Genomic DNA, 18,165 nt, shown 5'->3' on the forward strand with positions numbered 1-18,165 from the left:
TAAACAGGAGCTCAGTGCTCAAAGCTACACTCTGAAGGGCTGAAAAAAGACTAAGTTCCTGGGGATAGAACAGCAGCTCTTAGGCTCTAAACTTGGGGCACACAGTTAGCGGATGCTTTTGAGAATTTTGGATTTGTCTTCTCTTTGCCTCAGTTCCCTTTCTTCAGGAAAAAATAACAACAGCTGAGAGATCAGAGTTAAAACATTTGGAAACACGAAATCCATCATTAACTCTAGCGTACGCTTAGAAAATACAACCTCGAGCTGATCCACCCTATCTCAGTCCCCTGGTCTTCCACCAGCTGCAAGAACCGGGCATCAAGGTTCGTAGGACCTGTCCTGCCTCACGTAATCCCTTCGAGTTCCTGCTGGAGTCCTGCTCTCCCTGTGAAGTCCAGGCAATTTCTAGCTTCTATTCGATGCATAGCATTGAATGCAATGGCTCCAACTTCACATTTTGGATGCATCCTCCTACTTCAGACAGCCAGATAAACATTCGTAAGGCGTTACCATCTGAACGCTATAGTGAATTTATAATATTTATAATATAAATATGAATTTGTAGTATTTTATACATGATTCATAACGAAATGTATTAATTACAGATAAATTCTACTAAATCTCTGATCTGTGCTTCATCCTCAGACTACAAACAACCCTTTAGCCCATTACTGGGAGGAACAAAGGTCCCACAGAGAAGTGCAGAGACAAAGAGAGGTAGGCATACGCTGTAAGAAAAAGTCTGTGGAATGTTTTCAAGGGCCCCACAAAACAAATTCCTGTGTACCATGCGGGGAACAGACCAGCTACAGGATCTTGGGCTGTAAGCTCTTTCTGGAGACACCAGACCTTGACTCGGCTTTCCCTGCCAGTCTGTGAGCAGGTGAATACACTGGGGATGTTCTCTGTGCTCCCCAGAACCTGCAGCGCCAGGGCCTGATGAGCTGCGCCTACACCCACAGACTGTTTGTGGGGTGGACAGGGTAAATTTGTTCAGGAAGCGAGAGCTGAGCTTCTCCTAGGTAATACCCAAGTGCACTTTCTTTTGTATGAGATTATCAACCCTGCTCTGATCTGGAAGAATGCGCTGAGCAGCCACAAGCAGGAGGAAGGCACAAGACAATCCCACCAGCCTCCTGCCTGCCATGACCTGCGCCACCCTGCTCTCTGCTGCCTCTTCTTCCCTCAATGTCATTGTCCCCCACGGCGAGCAGCGGTATGCCAGGGAAACAGGTTTTCCCTTTTCTTTGTTAATTCTTCCCTCATTACATTTGAAATTCCACAATCAGTGTGCACTGTAATTGTCGAATTTGATGCTAATGATTAATGAATTAAACATGGATCCATCAATTAGTCCTCAGAGAATAATTCTGCATAAAGCAGCGGATAATGTAATTACAGTAACAAAGATAATGAGATGTTAACATCGACGGAGCCCGACGTGACATGATCACAGCAGGCTCAGCAACCCCGGCCTGGGGGAGCCAATCCCTCCCTCTGCAGAGGCAGAGCATCAGGGGGCCCCGTGCCGCGATGCTCCCCCGCTCCCGCGGCCAGCCGGGCGCCGGCGAGGCACTCTCCTCCTGCTCGCCCCGTGCCAGCGCGTCCCCGGCTCTTGGCTCTGCAAGGGACAGGGACACGTGCTGCTGGCCACCAGCACAAGCCCAGCAGAAGTCCTGCGGCTGTGCGGAAGCCCGGCTCTGGCTCTTGCCCCAGCCCAGCTCCCACACGCTCCTGCGCAAGCTCCCCTTGCCCGGCCGGCCCCCAGGGGACAGGCACGTGCTCACGGGGGGCTCACGGGGGGCTCACGGGGGGCTCACGGGGGGCTCGGCTCCATGTGCCTGAGCAGCCCGGCTGGCTCTGGCACGGGGAGCTGAGAGCTGGTGGAGGTACTCCTAACTCAGCCAGAGGACAGATGGGTCCTCGTCACTGCAGGGCAAACGAGGACGTGGGGCATGAACGTGCACCCCAAGCAGTGCCTCCACCGCCACAGACAAGCTTAAAACGCTTTCCCTCGGCTACAGATCCAATCCTACAGGAGGAGGGGGAGGAGGAGGAGGAGGAAAACGAAAAGGAGGAGGAAAAGGAGGAGGAGGTCTCTCGCAGCCTGCCCTGAGGTACTCGACAAACCACGTGGGCTGCTCCTCAGAGCGAAGAGCACTAAGTGGCACCAGCCCCTTCCAGCTCTCCCCCCCACAGAAGACTCGTGCCCCCGCGCTGAGGCAGGCTTGGCACAGTTCAGCTTTCTGCTGGCCCTCCCCGAGGCACAGGCGCGATCCCTGCTCTGCCACGCTGGCAGCAAACCCCGCGGGAGGCTGCCGGGGAGCCCGGCACACAGCCACCGCAGCGCAGGACCAGGCAGAGCCGCCCCGTCCACCTCTCCCCCAACACCCCGCTCTGCCTCGCGCACGCTTTCTTTGGTCTCATCTCCAAGCCACCTAGGCCAGAACACCTCACTCGGGACTGCTGCATGAGCTCAGCATTTGTGGCTGAGGCAGAGCATCTGCGCTCCTTCTGCCTGCGAGCTCAGGCAGCCTTTTGCTGTCAGAAACTGCCTCCACGTAGCTGCTCACAGTGACCTCAGCAATCTGCTGCCTTTTCCCTACACTTCAACTGCTAATTTGGAAGCAGGTTTTCCAGTGTCCAGCTGATCGGCATCCTTTTACATCACCCAGCTCCAGTGAGGTGCCAAGGAATGGGCTCACATGCTCTGCTGCCCATGTTACATGTGTACATAAGCCTGTGCACCAGCACTGCACACACCGCATTTTCAAGCAATAGCCTTCATGTGTTTTCCCTCTGTGTTGACTGGGTTTGGAGTAGATCCCTACAAACCTCTGCAAAGCAACAGCTCAGGGCTGCAGCTGTGCTGGGACCAGCCTCTCGTGACGATTGACGTTGTCTCCGTACTTTTCTTGTGGTACCATCTGTCCTTCCCCACTGGAAAATACTTTTTCATCTAGTCTAAATAAAAGCTGCCTTCATTCTTCAAGCCAGAAACATGTAGTGAATAAGATACAGATAAGGTAAAAATGCAGAAAGGGTGAGCTTGCTGAACTACAGAGAAGATACATCTGGGGATCCCTGAGGAAGAGTGGCAGAGAAGCAATGCTGCGCTGTGAAGAGGATCTGCGAGGCTCTGAAGGAGACACCCGAACCTGCACTGCCACGTGTACTGCAAACAGGCTCCGCGCTCTCAGCCAATTTATACCCGGAAAGCAGCATCCCCAGGCGCTGTCGGTGAGATCTGTGCACTCTGCTCGTACCCTCTCCAACCCAGACACCGCCAGGTTTGCACGGTGCGGGAGGCGCTGCAAGTGCTGCTCGTGCAGGGGCCCCCGTGTCCCCGCGAGGCTGCGTGCCAGGAGCCCACGGGGGGAGCACGGCTCAGCACCGGCTGCGGTCAGGGGGAGCTGCCCCTGCCTGGCGCATCCAGTGCCTACCCCAGTCCTGCAACCCAGAATAAAACAGGAGTTTAAATCCCTGGAGCACAGCCAGCACTACTTCACCCGACCGAGGGTGTACAACACTGAGCAGCAATTGCCAAGAACCCTTTCTCAGCTTTCTCCAAAGACCAGCACCCACTTGTGCCTTTGCTTTGAGACTTCAGGAGTCCCCACAGTTCTCACCACTTGTAAAGAACTTCTACGAGCAGTTCAAAGAAAGTCTTTTTAGGACACATCCGACCCAGAAACCCAGACGCAGGGATGCTCTGACTACCCTAGGTGCTTCTGGCGGTCTCATTTCTATTTGTAGAAATCGAGATAAGTAGGTGGATTCTTCAAAGTCTCTGTGAGGCTTTGACACGACCAGGGTAAATATATGTGCCTTTTTTCATGCAGCTTGATTTGCAGCATGAGCAGGACTACCGCTGCCATTGCTTCTCCTGGCACCCAGTGCTGTAGCACTAGGTGTGGGGAATGAGAGCACCGCAATGCCTCTTCTGTGCTCGGGGTGCCCATCGCCAGCTGCAAAACAACACTGCGAAAGAGGAAAAATGAGCAGGGGATAGAGTCTCCAGTAGGAGAGGGAGGCAGGAAGGAATGGCTGGGAGCTGGAAAAGCACACACAGGAGGACAGCACAGGCAGAAGAGAGGTCAGGAAAAAAGGAGCAATATCCACCGGCTGTGTAACAAATGCCTCGTTCCCACATCCCATGCCCTACCTGTTCAGGAAACAGCCCAGCATCTTGCTGGCAGTGACGCCCACCTTCTGACAGGGTCACGGCATTCAGCTGACCCAGACCTGCACTGGATCAAGGGGCATAAATCCACTGGTGAGACACGTTAAGCCCCTAAGGTCTGCTTTTCAGAAGATTTGTCTTTTAACTGTATCACAAAACGTATGAAAGGAAAAAAAAAATCTTTTAATATGAAGTTAAGACACGGAAAGTTGGACAATGCAGAGGAGGAGTTTTGGCACGGGCCACGCGATGTACACTCCAACGCACCCTAAGGAAGCGACTTGTTCCACAGGACTTGTTCCTGCCCCACTCGTCGGCCGGCAGACGAGCAGAGCCAGCACGGCAAAGCAAAAGCAGCGCCTGCTCCCGCGTCCCCTCCCCAGAGCTGCCTGCCTGGTGGGCAGGGGGCAGAGCAGGGGGGCAGCAGCTCCCCCCCTAGCTGGGCTGTGGCACGGACACGGAGCAGGGACAGAGCAGAGCTGTACAGAGCAGCGTGGGCAGAGCCACATAAGACGGGACCGTGGCAAGGCTCGTGCTGCTGAACCCCATCGGCATCTAACAGCATGGGCGACCTCTTTAGGTGCGTTTGGAAGGGTGCCGAGTGGTGCCCGCCAGAGGGACGCCGGTACTGGCCACCTTCACGCAGATCCATCGGACCTCACCAGGCACCAGCCTGGCCCTCCTCACGTCTCACGCCCACAGGTCTCCCCCAGGTGCCAGTGCTCCCCGCTCCGTTTTGACTCGCCACCTCCAGACACGCAACACAGCCAGTTTTCCAACCTAGATCATCTTGCCCCAACAACAAGGAATGCCTAACTGTAAAGTAAGAAGATTCACTGAGCGATACTAAAACATCTGACTTTTCACTCCAAGTCCAGAAAGAAACTGCCACAAAGGGTAAAAGCATGTAACGCAGTCAGCATCAGTGAGCAAGATCACTGTGTCTGAACCCCTGTCCAGCTCCACACAACCTCTCCCTCCACCAGGGAGCTAACTGATCCAAATCCTATCGCCAACACAGAAGCTGACAACCAGCCTCATCTCCCCTGTGGTGTGCTTCTCCACGTAACCTTAGGCTGCCCACGGTGTCATTCTCCTTCTACCAAGGCCTGACTACGCTCCCGTTTCATGCCTGTGCAACCCTAATGGTGTATTGAGGAACTGGTACCTTTGCTACTGAAAGCGCTTACTGGACTGTTTTTGTATTAAGAGTAACATTTTACAAATCATAAGAAACATTTACTCTCTCTATCTGCTCATCACTGGTACCGTTAGCATATTCTCAGCCTTCATGCACATCAGTCACAATATATCCTCGTCTCGGTGACGAGATGTTTTGCTCAGAGACACGCATGAAGGGAAGTCCTCCCCCTCTTCCTCCCTCCCTCCCACTCTCTCTCTCTCCCTGTGCACTTGCAGCTTTGAGGAACCCAGTGCCATGTGCCCTTTCTTCCCCACGTGTCTCCTAGGCTAAGGCCACCGGGCTTCCTGGAGGAGGGAGGATGGTGTAGGACACTTGATCAAATGAGTCTTGTGCTGATGACTACTGGAAGGCGGAGCACGTACATACAACACCCTCCCATCCCGAGCACAGGAGGGGTGGCTCTAAGGCACAAATGGTTTTGTCCCTGTCCCCAACACATCTGTGCCACTGAGGGGATTCCTTCACAGTGGGACTCAGGAGCCGCTAGGGCCTTTGTTTCAAATCCCGCGCCAGCCTGGGTGCTGAGTGGCAGCAGCGCGCACGGGTTGATCGCTCCTCCGGGCTTGCCCGGCACAGACCCTGCCTGTGCCAGCCCTCCCCAGGGCACTGCCCCGCCACGGCAAGCCCCACACAGGTCCCCGGTGACACGCACAGCACCAGGCACCAAATGCTGGTGCTGAGGCCCAGTGGCACTTCGGAGCTGTTGTCCACACGTTGACTCTCCCTGCCCCGGGGCTGCGCCCAAGCTGCGCGCTGGAAGGTCCCGACCTGCCCCGCACCCCGGGTGCTCTCCGGGAGACTCCTGGCCACAGCCAGAACCACGCCAGGAGCACCCAACAGCTCGGCAGCTGGCTTGGGCACACCCTGACTTCAGAGGCTCACGCAGGTCCGTGTAGTCTGCAACAAGGCTCCAGAGAAAACCGACAGGACGGGAAGGTGGCAGAAAGGTGCCGCTGAAACAACTGGACATAGGAGAGCGGCTCCTGGGAGGCAGATCCAAAACGTTCTCGGGGAAGTCCCCTTGTCTGGCACTTCCCAGCTGTCCTCTTGGTCTTCCAGGCAGCGAGCGCAGTACACAAACAGCAGATCCTGTGTTGAGACGAGCGTGAGGCGCACGCCTCCTGAGCCCAGCGCGGGTCCGGGCGCTGGGCTTCCCCTCCCTGGCCCGGGCGCCCGCCAGACTCACGCTGCACGCTGTGCCGCCCGCAACGCCTGCATCGGGCACGGAGCGCGAGCTGCAGAGGTCGGACGGCAGCCATCCACGCTGCAGGACCTCCCGATGTGGAGGGGCTTGCTTGCTCAACCTTACATGTGGTACTTCTGCTGGTTACCTGCTCTTAGTTAGGCAGGAACCTATTAACAGGTCCCGTGCTGGATCTCAGCTACTCTCCTGCCTCTGGTTTGTCTCTTTACCAATAAAATTTCATACAGGAATTAAGGCTAAGAGGACATTCTAGTTGGAAATGGACGGGGAAAAAAGCTCAGAAAGCCAGAGGCCATTCTGCCAGGACAGCCCAGGAGTCCCCAGAGTTTTCAGTAAGCAACTTCTAAAACTTTGATCAAATCCACCAATATTCCAGGGCACTGGCAGAAAACTGGAAATTTTGAGCTGCTCCAGCTGACCAAAACATGTATTAGAAGAGAGATGCTCGGTCGACCCCAGTAATAGTCCCGCTCCTAGTCCCACAGGCAGCAAAGGGGCACAGTTCCTGCCAGTTTGAGGCAGGGCAGATTCTTTACTGATCCCAAATCCAGCACTCTGCATTACACAGGCGTATGAGCAAGTCACCTCAAAGAAGTTTTCTATCATGTTAGAGCACATACCACGGTGGCTGAATTGTGAGCTGCAATAAGTCTTGGAGGCATGAGAGTAAGTTGAAAAATATTATCAGAAAACATCTTACCATTTGTGTACCAGGAGAAAAAAAAAAAACACACAAACCTTTCTGACCACTGCAGACAACCACCCAAAGCCAAGACACAAAAAATCTGATTAAGGTTGCTGTCTTAATGCTGAGTCCGTGCTGATGCATGTAGTGATGTTCTGCTCAGGGGCCCAGAGAAAAGGCAGTGAACAGGGCATCTCAAACTCACAGATGTTACGTGAGGGAAGACCGTTGTATCTATCCAGTGTGAGCCCCTGCATGCATGCATGCATGCAGCTATACACGCGAGTTGGATTAAAGCATATCCTGCAGAAAGATAACTAATCTCATTTTAAAGGCTTCAAGCAGTGCTAAGTCCACCAGCTCTCCAGATAAACCATTCCCATGTTTAATTACCCTCCCTGAAAGGGAACTACATCTCCTCTCAAGTTTAAATTGCTCTAACGTCAGCCTCCGGACACTGCATCTCCTCAGGCTTTGTCAACTAGGCTTTTCCAACTTTGTCAACTAGGTTTTCCAAGCGGCAGGATCAGTAATCAAGTCACATCTCAATCTGCTCTTGTGAGCCCAACGGGGCTGAGATGAGTGCTGAAAGCAGGATACCGGGTTACATGGACATTGGGTTTGCCATCACCAGAAGCTTCTCTGTGTTCTTTGAATTCTTCCTACAGTTCTGATAACCTTCTGTAAGTACGAGCATCAGACAAAGCACCCTAGAAATACGTCTGAGAAGTGCTATGTGCAATTGTTACTGAACTCGTGCATGCTGAGGGTGTACAGTGGTGGTGGGGAAGGAACGGCAATGAACAGTGGAGGGCAGTGGCAGGAAACGGGCAGAATTTTCAGCTGCATATCCTTGGTCAAAACATACAGTAACTGCAGCCACTCACTGGCAGTTTATCTGGTCTGCAGGCCAAGCCTGGCTCTACAGAACCAGCAGTATGGGCTCAGAGAGGTTTACTGCTTCACAGCTGGCACCACGTGAACGCAGCGATGGCAGCACGTGCCACTGCCTGTGCTGAGCGTGATGCTGCGGACCCCAGCTCCCAGCGCTCCCTCCCGCTGCACCCGAGCCCCAGAGCTGGGAGCACCGTGCCCGCGAGGCCCAACCGCAGGACGCAACCAGGGTGCGGAGCACAACTGAGCAGAAACCAGGAGGGGGTCACCCAACTTCTCTCTCCGTGGCACAGTGCACAGCACCAGACTATCACAAATTTCCATTATCAGCAGCGTTATCAGCACCCCCCCGTTATCCTGCAGAGTGGAGAGATACTCATGTTCTGCCCTGTTAGACTACTGCCAGCAGTCCTCTGGGAAGAAGAAAGCACGTGGAGACCATCTGTCCTGGAGCAGGGTACCCCAAGGACAAAGTAGAGACTCGTCGATGCCCTGGAAGTTCAGGAAGGACATCTCTAAGCTCGACATCTCCCCGGGGCAGGGCGTGATACCTCGTGGGGTAGGAGGGGCAGAGGCAGTGTGGCACAAGCTCCAGGAGAAAGACGGAGCCCCCGGCCTGCCCCCTCCCTCTCCCCACGCTTGGTGGCAGTTGTGCCTCTTAAATGTGCACCCAGAAAGGCAGAACTCACAAAACACCCCCCTCACACCACTACGTCCCCAGGGAAAAGCGAGAAGGAAAAAGGGACCACAAGAGGAAGAGGACAGAACTTTCCAGGGATCAGGAGACATCCCCGGCAGAGGTTTCCTTTGTTTTAGGGAACAACAGCTCCCTCCGCGCACAGCAGCTCATGAGACCGGCTGTTTCCTCTCAGGGAGCTCATGCTGGTAGTTAAAGCCCTTTTACTCCTTCCTGTCCTGTACGCTACCCGGCACAGCCCCAGCAGGCAGCTTACCTGAGGTCTGCACAGAAATGCCAGCACCCCTGGAGGGCACTCACAGAGAGCGGTGACAGCAAGGAACTCCAGAGCAGCTTTCGCTTCTGGCTCAGCAAAGCCAGGCGCTGCCGGTGGCGCGGGGCGACGCCAGCTCTGCGCCCACACCAGCTCTTACCTGTGCCTCCCGTGAGCTGCGTGCTGCTCCGCTCCTTCGCCAGCCCGTTGGCCTTGGGGCTCGCGCTGGGCGCTGCCGCCGTTGTTGCCCTGGGCAGCCGCTTGCCCGGTACCTTCACCGTAGTTCTCAGCAGATCGATTTCCTTCCCGTGGACGTTCTGCATGTAGTCCTACAGCAGAGAGGCAGAACGATTCAAGATCAGCCCTGCCCTGGCCAGTTGCTCTCAGCTCCCCTCTCTCTCACTCACTCAAACCCAAAACCTGGATCCAACTATCAGCGTGGCAGCTGGTTAACAGCCAGCAGCCTGGAGGTGATCCGGGAGCTCAGCACGTGCTGGTTTCCCCGGCACTCCCCTGAAGCACCAAGCCAGGTGGGTCAGAAGCAGCAGACCCTATGACTCTGCCAGCGTCCGCAGCCAGATGTTTTCTGACAAAACGGAGGCAAAGCCTGGGCACTGATCTGCCTTCTTCCCACGATGAGCTAGGGAGGTGGGACTGGCCCCAGGGAAGTGCCAGCCATCTCCTCCAGCACCCAGACCCAGCCAGCTCCCACCGAACGAGGTTGGGATGTTGCCAGGGGCACTCAGAGGCCACGACAAGCCCGTTTGTGAAAACCTGGCTGCGGATCAGAGACTAGATGGTGCAAAAGAGCACATAGGTGGCAGGCAGTTCTTCCTTCCTGTCATTCGCTGCCTTTTTAATCACAACACTCAGATGTAGCAGCTAATACTGTAGCACACTATAGTGCAGGTAATGTGATAACTGGAAATTCCCTCTCAGGTCCCAGCTAGCGAAATTCAAGCCCAGAAAAAACAACTCAGCACGACTCTCTCACACATTCACCTACATGGCTTCAAGCTACCCCAGGCTTGGTGCTTTCACCCCTCCTTCTGGAAGACTATTGCACAGCCAAGAACTCCACGTGCAGACTGCGAATGGTGTTCTGCCCCGTCTCCTAAAAGCACCTCACCTTTCAGTCAAAACCAGGGTGCAGACCCGTGGCCAGTCCTGAGAGCCATGTCCTGTCCCATTCCTTCCAGCCCTTCCCCTGCTCCGCAGCATGCTGCAGCCCTCCCCTAGCATCCCCCACGCGCCTGGACAGGAAAGAAGACCAGGGCGCTGTGACCTCCGCAGGGAGCCCCGGAGAGGCCCTGCCTGGCTCTCGGGCAGACCCCTGGGAGGGGCAGCCCAGCCCCGTGGGCTCTGCAGGCAGCTCCCCGGCCACGCGGTGCAGGCGCACCCCAGCGCGGGGTCCGGGCGCCCTGGCTCCCTGCTCCGGGGGCGCACGCCGTGATGGGGAGATGCGAGGCAGCAACCGTCTGGGGTGAGGCCGCAGCTGCCGCAGAGAGCATTGGGCTTGCTCCAGTTCACAAGGAGGTCACCAAGAGGATTAAATTGGAGCTGGTGCCTGTGTAAATTGTCTGCTTCCAAACTTGAGATAAAGGCATGAAGAAGATCGGTTTAAGAGCAACCGTTCTCCCAGCCCTGGACTCCAAGAAGCGGGTGAGAGAGGGCTGTGCAGGCAATGCTCTGCGGTCCCAGGTGACTGTCTGCATGGGTCGCCGCTGCTCAGCAGCACCTCAGAGTCCTGTTTTGAACTCTTCTCTTCCTGCAGACCCCTGTGAAGGCACTCAGTTCTCAATGCAGGTCCAAGAGACGTGGCAGCACTGCAGCACACCCTTCTGTGCTTCCCACTTCTGTGTGACTTGACCTTAAAAGTCAGTCAAGACACGCACGTGCCCTTTGGTGCCCCCGGCAGTTCCTAGAAAACCACCCCAGCCAAACGTTACTCCAAGCTGTTCCTGGCTGGGTGGGAGCCCGGTGTCACCCCTGGGCAGGGAATCTCGGAGGGGCTGGAGGATTTTCCCTAACTCAGCACAATTGCTGCGCTAGCCGGCTGCCTGCCGGAGAGAGCGGTCACCAGCGCACTGCTTTTATTACATGCTATAAAACAGCAATTTCTTCCCAAGCCTCCTCGCTAATTACCCAGCCAGTTCTCTCATTTCATTTTATTACTGGAATTAACAACGAGTTCAAAGCGTGGAAAGCTATTAAGATGTGTGATTAAGCCACATTCAATTAGTTTCTACAAACAATTTAATTGATGTTGCAGATAGAATTAACAGAAGGTGATTGTGTGAATGGCTCCACTGGCTGCAAAATGGGAGATGCTTTCTCTCCAGCTCTGTGCAGCACAGCACAGCCTGGCCAGTGAAGCTGGGCTGAACCACATACGCCTTCCTCACGAGCAGAAGCACTTACTCTCCAAGGCTTTGGGGAAGTGATACGAAACTGCACCAGTCTTCTCATATAACTTGTTCTTTTCCTGTCGCTTAACGTACACGCAGAAAGGTAAGAGAAATAGAGATGCAATGAGGAAATCTGTGCTGAATCCAGCCAACAGGCCCCCAGCCACTTCTGCTTTCAGCCAGAGCTGCTGCCCACAGCTCCAGCTCCAGACGTCCTGCTTGCAAAGTCTCTAAAGCTGCTGCCTGCTCCAGAAAGGGAGCAGGGACGGATGCACAACTCCCTAAGACCCGAGCACAGGTCTGAGCCTCTAGCTGAGGCTGACACGCTTCCATTGCGAAGTCGCAGAGCACTTGGTTCAGGGCTGGACACAGCTCCCGAAGCACTCCCCATCAACCTGTCCCTGCAAACCCACAGCCTAAGCCTGCCTCCCAGTGAGGACACGTCCAAGTGGGACTGGAGGTGCCGAGATACAGATCCTGAAGCAAGCACAGTGATAAACACTCAAAAGCAGATGAATAGCCCTGTCAGAAAGCTTTTGGGTGGTGAAATCAGAAGTATGACCCAGCCAGAGCCAAGCAGTAATCTTCACCCGACGGGGCACAGACACATGCGGGGCAGATATCTCCACTGAAACAAAAAAAAAGGTTGCTAACCCCTGTGGGACTTCCTCCCGTCCCAAGTGGGGCAGGGACAGGACAGAAACAAGATGGAAGAGGAGAGATGCCTGAATCCTGCTAAGGAAAAGCCACTGGGAACGCAAAAGCAGCACAGAAATGCTCTGGGGCTTGAACGTCCTGAGAGGGGCTGGGAGAGACCCTCTTCCCCTTGTACTCAGCCATGACCTCGCGGCCCCCTCTGCTGCCCCCTGAATTCTGCCACCTCCAGGCACGCGGCGGTACATGCGCACCCTGAGCAAGGCGGAGGAAAAGGGGGGTGACAGGGCTCAGGGACCTTCAGGACGCTGCGTGCCTCCTCCGCTGAGGATCCCGTATACCTGCTCTTGCCAGCAGCTTGCCTTAGCAGCTGCCTGCTGGACCGACAGCTGCTGCCACAAGTGGGAGTGCCAAAGCAGCACACACCCGGCCTTGGGAGCAGAGGTTTTGCTGCTGCCCCAGGCTGTTCAACCTTAACGCGCTCTGCTTGTGACATCTTGTCAAAGGGCATGGAAACCTGCTTCATGCCGCCGGAGACAAAAAAGCACCACAGCATCTCTTAACTCACTCCAGAAAATGGGACATCTTCTGAAGCACCTCTCCCTCCAGGCGGCCTTCCTGCATCTGGGCCCTCCAAGCAGGTCACACTCTGGACACCCAGAGGGAAAGCGAGGCAAGGCAAGGCAGAGCAGCCTTTGCTCATCAGAGCCCCACACTGCTCACCAAAGCCTGAGCTCGTCCGCGTCACCAAAAAAATGCAACACAACTGTGGGTGTCATCAATCTTCTCCCCAGTTCTCCGGGAGGCAATGCCAAGGAGGAAGCACGCAGATCTCCCGTCCTCGCAGGAGTCAGAGCTGGGCAGCAAGCAGCACAAATAACTAGGCCCTGATATGGGGAAACATACAGGGCATTACTTACTTCGGTGCAAGGTTCAAAGCTTTCAGTGAAATCTAGGGGAGGAGAGGCCCATCTTGTACCTTTCTTAGCAATGGGCTGTGGATCACCAGTTGCACCAGGTAGAAGCAGAACAGATTTTTGCTTGCGGCAACGCAGTAATGAAATGAAACACTGAAGAAGCAAACTAAGGAAAGCAAGTGACATCAAACTAGACTACCCTCTGGGGAGCAAATGGTGTAAAGAGCAGACAAACCTAGTGTGCAGCGGCATCAGCTGAGAGCAGTAAAACAACATCCCAGAAATTACTCTGCCTCTACAGCTGATTTAAACAATGGCCTACGATGTCTCTGATGGAAACCTGATAAACCATACACGTGTGTGAGCACACACAGAGAGCGGACAGCAGCAGCAGTCATTCCCTCCCAGTTTGGGTCTATAAAGACCAAAAAATGGGGTTGCAAAGCTAGGGAACTGCAGAACCACACAGTATGGTAAAAGGAACAAAGACCAAAAGGAAAAAAAACAAACAAGCAAACAAACAAAACCCAAACAACTGTTTTCAAAGCTTTCCTGAATTAAGGAAAGGAAATGCAATGACTGTTTTTTCCAGCATGCGGATAGTAGGCTCGGAAGGCTCAGTGTCACAAGCCCATGAACCAGAGATGCAGGAGGAAGCCTGTGAGGCTCAGGGCACTCAAACACCTCCGTGTCTGAGGAGATCGCGGAGGAACAAGGAGCCCGGGGCACTGAAGAAGCACAGGAGCTGCAACTCCCAGCCCTCTGTCCTTGAGCCCCTGTGAGCGCTGCACGCCCTGCTCAGCCGCCCGGTGAGCGAGCCCTGCCTCGTGCCGCCCGCGCAGCCCGGCTGCCCCGCTGCAGCGCGGCCTCTGCAGAGGGTGCTGTGGTCTCGGTGTCACAGGTGTGCCTGTCCGCGGCTCGCTGTCTCAGCAGCAAACTGTGCTCAAGAGGGAATGGGGAAGAAGTCATTAGCCCCACAGTGGGGAGGCGACAGAGATGGATGGGGAGGCAGCTGTGTGCCTGAGCCAAGCAGTGAAGAGGATCAGAGATGCATCGAGTGACAGCTCAGCTCGGCAGGCTCTGCACAGGCACCTCATCTCCATTACCCAATACCTAGCAGCCAGGAAAATTATTCCACACCCAAATGGCACCATCAGATGTGGCTGCAAGGAGTTGTCTGCCTGTTCCTCACCCCGGATGCAGGGAGGCAGCAGCCTCTGCTTTAATGGACTGAGCAGGGGAAACGCAGAAAAGAAAGACGCATTTACTGAGCGTAATTCTGTGCAGAGCGTGTTCCTATCAGCTTTTCCCACCCAGCCTGGCACAGCAGAGACAGCCTTCAGGAAAGGGAAGGTTTTTTTCTCCAGACTGATAAAAAACAACTCTGCTGTATAAGCCTGCCCTATTGCGGGCTCGTGTTGAACCCCCTGCTCAGGGTCAGCAGCTTTCATCGGCTGCCAAACCCTTTCTAAGCAACTCTGCAACTGTGGCATCTGCGAGAGGATCTGCAGCAGCAGCTGTAGCACAAAGGAGAGCCTGCTCTGTCCCACCCCGCTTCTCAAACAGCTCCAGTGCAGTACTTACGTGCAGGCTGGGGTGGTAGGTGAGGACTCCGTTGTCACACAATGTCACATACTTCTTCTTCCACTCTTTGTTGAGTGACTTGCCACTGCGTTTGAGGAGAATGCCCTAAAAGAGAAGTGTCAAGAGTCTTAGACCTTGTTTCATCTGGGTATCTCCCACTCAGCTCCAGAATCACCCCTTGTAGGAGACTATCTTTGAAAAGATACGAAGATCAGGACTCCAGAAACATCTAGGTCGGCCTCCCAACAGCATCTTCCCTGGGACTGGTAGGAAAAGGACTACAGCCGTTCCCTCGCCAACCCCAGCATGTATCCCCACCGTTCTGAGATGAGGGTCTCCACGTGCCAGTTCTGAACCCCAGGTCCTCCGAGGGATCTATCACACACCCTCGTGTCCCAAATCACTCCCTCCGGGCACCTCTTCTGATGCTGACGAACAGTGACAAAACAAGGCAGAAGCTAACCTCACCACCAGCTGATAATCCTTGATCTGTTACCACAGTGCTCCCAGACCACCTTTTGCCATAAAAAGCACAGATGGATGGACAATGAAAGAATAATTTAGGACAGGCAAGGGAACAACACTCTAATACATGGGTCTCACAAGGGATAAATATTCCCTTGCCTGCTTGCAATTCTTCCTTAGAGGTGTCAAACAAATGGAGCTAGGGACACAGTTCAGAGCCAGAGCAGGTCCTGGGCAGCTGAGGTGTCTGTTCACCCCACTTCACCACCAGGAGGTTACACAAGACCAACCCTGTGGTCTTAGGCACAGCACACTCCTGGAGTCTGGAAATGGTCATGCTGAAATGACAAAAGCTCCCTCTTCCTACCAGCCCAACCCAAAACGAGTATCTGTGGATCTGAGCCATCATTCAAAGGTGCAACCTCTTAACCTTTCCCCAGGGAAGAGGTCACGGCACCGAGCCTGCCGGAGTTCAAGAAGCATTTGGACAATGCTCTCGGGAATGATCTGGTTTTTTTTGTTTGTTTTTTTGGGGTGGTCCTTTGGGGACCCAGGAGTTGGACTCAGTGACCCTTGTGGGTCCCTTCCAACTTGGATATTCCATGATTCCATGTCTCTAACCGCCTCCCCATCACAGTTCTGCCTCCCCAGGACATCTGCCTCTAGCAGGACCTGACACTGTACCAGGTAAGACCGGAGGTGGGGAGGGAGACCGAAGACAGAGCGACAAGCCAGGCACAAGGGTGCTGGAGCATGGACCAAGGGGAGAACATCAAGTATTCTGCTGGCAGGGAGGAAAGGACAGCATGGGGACAAAATGGATGAATAACAAGAGTCTGGGAAAAAAACTGCATCTACCGACTGCCGGGCCTGGGCTCTCCGAAAGCACTGTCTGAGCAGACGTCAAGACTGGCTGTTCCTAACGTGGCAAAAATCTGGGCCCCAGGCCAGCACCTCCTCAAAAACCTGGACAGACTGTCTCTGTCCTGCCAGCCTCGGCATATTTGGGGGCCTCATCCCACTGCCTAGAGACTGAGGCTGCTGCGCCTGCCCAACGGAAAAACACGACAAAAACAGTGTAGGGTTTGGCACACGCTGGGGTAACAATGCTGCACAGACATGACCATGAAATCGGCGATAAATGATGCAGAAAAGGCAGAAGTGCTCCACGACCACTTACGCTCAGTACTCGGGAAGCAAACAGTGTGAAAAGGAAAAGCCTCCTGCTCGTACAAGGGGAAGCTGAAGCAGAGTGGTGAGAGCCGAACTGTTTTGGTGGCAGGGTCTGATCCCTTGCCTTCAAGAGCTCTGAGAATTAGCTGAAGAGCTTGCTCAGCAGTGTTTAAAAGGTGCTGATTTTAACATGCCTTAAAACATAGAAGCAGTCCAAAAGCTCATGCCTTGCCAAGATCTGCAAGGGGAAAAGCAATGACCCTTATAATTATGGCCAGCCAGCCAGACGCTTACACTGGGCAAAACGGTCAAAAAGCCAGCACAAGAAGTGATCAGCAAAGAATGAGGGGACAGCGGTGTAACTAATGCCGATCAACGTGGAAATAGGTCATCAGAGAAGTGTGGCACTACTTTTGGTAAGACCACAATATCTGATGGCAATGGTAGCTGTGTTGACACAGCATTATTTAGGATATTAACTGAGCAGCACATACATTAAAATCCAACTGTACAAAATCCATACAGCCATTAATGTACGGAGTAAAAACATTTTGGTCAAGTGAAAGGTCTCCAAATATAATCACAAATGAGAACACAAATAATCAGAAATGGCAAATCCATGTCCAGCATAAGTATTTGTATAGAGGTCCAACCAATCTGTGTTTGATTCATGCTATTTAGTCAATGTCTTCCCTAAATGAGCCCAAGGAAAGCACAAGAACAGAAAACTTGAAGGCAACACAGAAACTGCACAGAGTAAATCACTGGAGGTGACCGGTCATTAACACAAATTGTTTTGTATCACTCGGCAAACTGGGCTCCTGAGAAGAGCGTGGATTCTAGCAGAACTCATGCAAGGTCCTGCGCCTAGGAACAGGCTGCCAGACCCCCCTGCAGGGTGGGCTCCCTTGGCTGGAAGTGCCATCACGGAGCAGTTCCTGAGCTCCCAGTGTAACACTGCTGGTGACAAAGCAACTGAACCGGCGGAGCAGCAGAATATCAGGTCAGATGGGGCAGACGACATTACCTCCAGCTGCGGTATTGTCATAGTGAAACAGAGCTGAAGAGCATTTGGAGGTCACCTGCCCCCACCACCCCTCAAGGCAGGCTCAGGTGCGCCCACGTTACTCCAACCTTTTCACAAAAGCCGCCGGGGATGCGGGGATGCAGACTGCGCTCCTGCAGGAGATCTGAGCCCGGAGCTTTCCTGCACCTCCCCGGCGAAATGGCAGCACAGCACCTGTCCTGCCGCTGCAAACACAAGGAGCAGCCCCTTGTTCTCTGCAGCAGCCTTTGACGTATTTGAAGACTGCCGTTAGGTCTCCCTCCCTCTTCCCTTCTCTGGCCTCGCAGTCACAAGTCTGTCCCTCCTGCACCGCAGACATCCTTCCGAGAGGTGAGCCCGCTCGCCCCAGGGAGTCTCCAGTTGTGCCAGAGCCCGAAGCGCAGCGCCCGGACCTGGACGCAGCGGCCTACGTGAGGCCTGACCGGGCCCGGAGGCGAGACCAAGGCCCCCCGTGCCTGGTGGGCCTTGTTCTCACACAGCGTGCGGCACTTGCACTGCTCCTCGCCAGGACGCTGCTGCTCTGCTCTGGTTCTGGCCTACCACGGACACAAAGCATCTTCTCTGGCACCACTGCCGGGCTGTGCATTTCCCACACGGGGTGCTTAAATGTTTATTCCTCTCGCTTATAAAGTCTCACGTATAAAGACGGTTCAATATGATACCATCTAATCTAGATAAATGGTAGATTCTCTGTATCTAAGAACATTTGTTTGGTATCTTTCATACAAATCTGCTCTAGACCAGATTGAAGACACAAATTTGGCTCAAAGTCACTGGG

At 54.2% G+C, this 18,165-nt stretch overlaps 1 protein-coding gene across 2 annotated transcripts in view; it reads right to left on the reverse strand.

Moving 5' to 3' along the window:
• AGAP3 (ArfGAP with GTPase domain, ankyrin repeat and PH domain 3) overlaps nt 1-18,165 on the reverse strand; it is a 141,078-nt gene that overhangs the window by 36,813 nt on the left and 86,100 nt on the right. For both annotated transcript variants that reach the window (XM_066991318.1, XM_048053331.2), the window contains exons 10-11: nt 14,684-14,788; nt 9,281-9,449 (exon numbers count right to left, since the gene is read on the reverse strand). In XM_066991318.1, the coding sequence (XP_066847419.1) occupies nt 9,281-9,449; nt 14,684-14,788 (274 nt within the window). The remainder of the gene's footprint in view (nt 1-9,280; nt 9,450-14,683; nt 14,789-18,165) is intronic.

The sequence above is a fragment of the Anser cygnoides genome, chromosome 2 (assembly GCF_040182565.1).
Source record: "Anser cygnoides isolate HZ-2024a breed goose chromosome 2, Taihu_goose_T2T_genome, whole genome shotgun sequence".
NCBI lineage: Eukaryota > Metazoa > Chordata > Aves > Anseriformes > Anatidae > Anser > Anser cygnoides.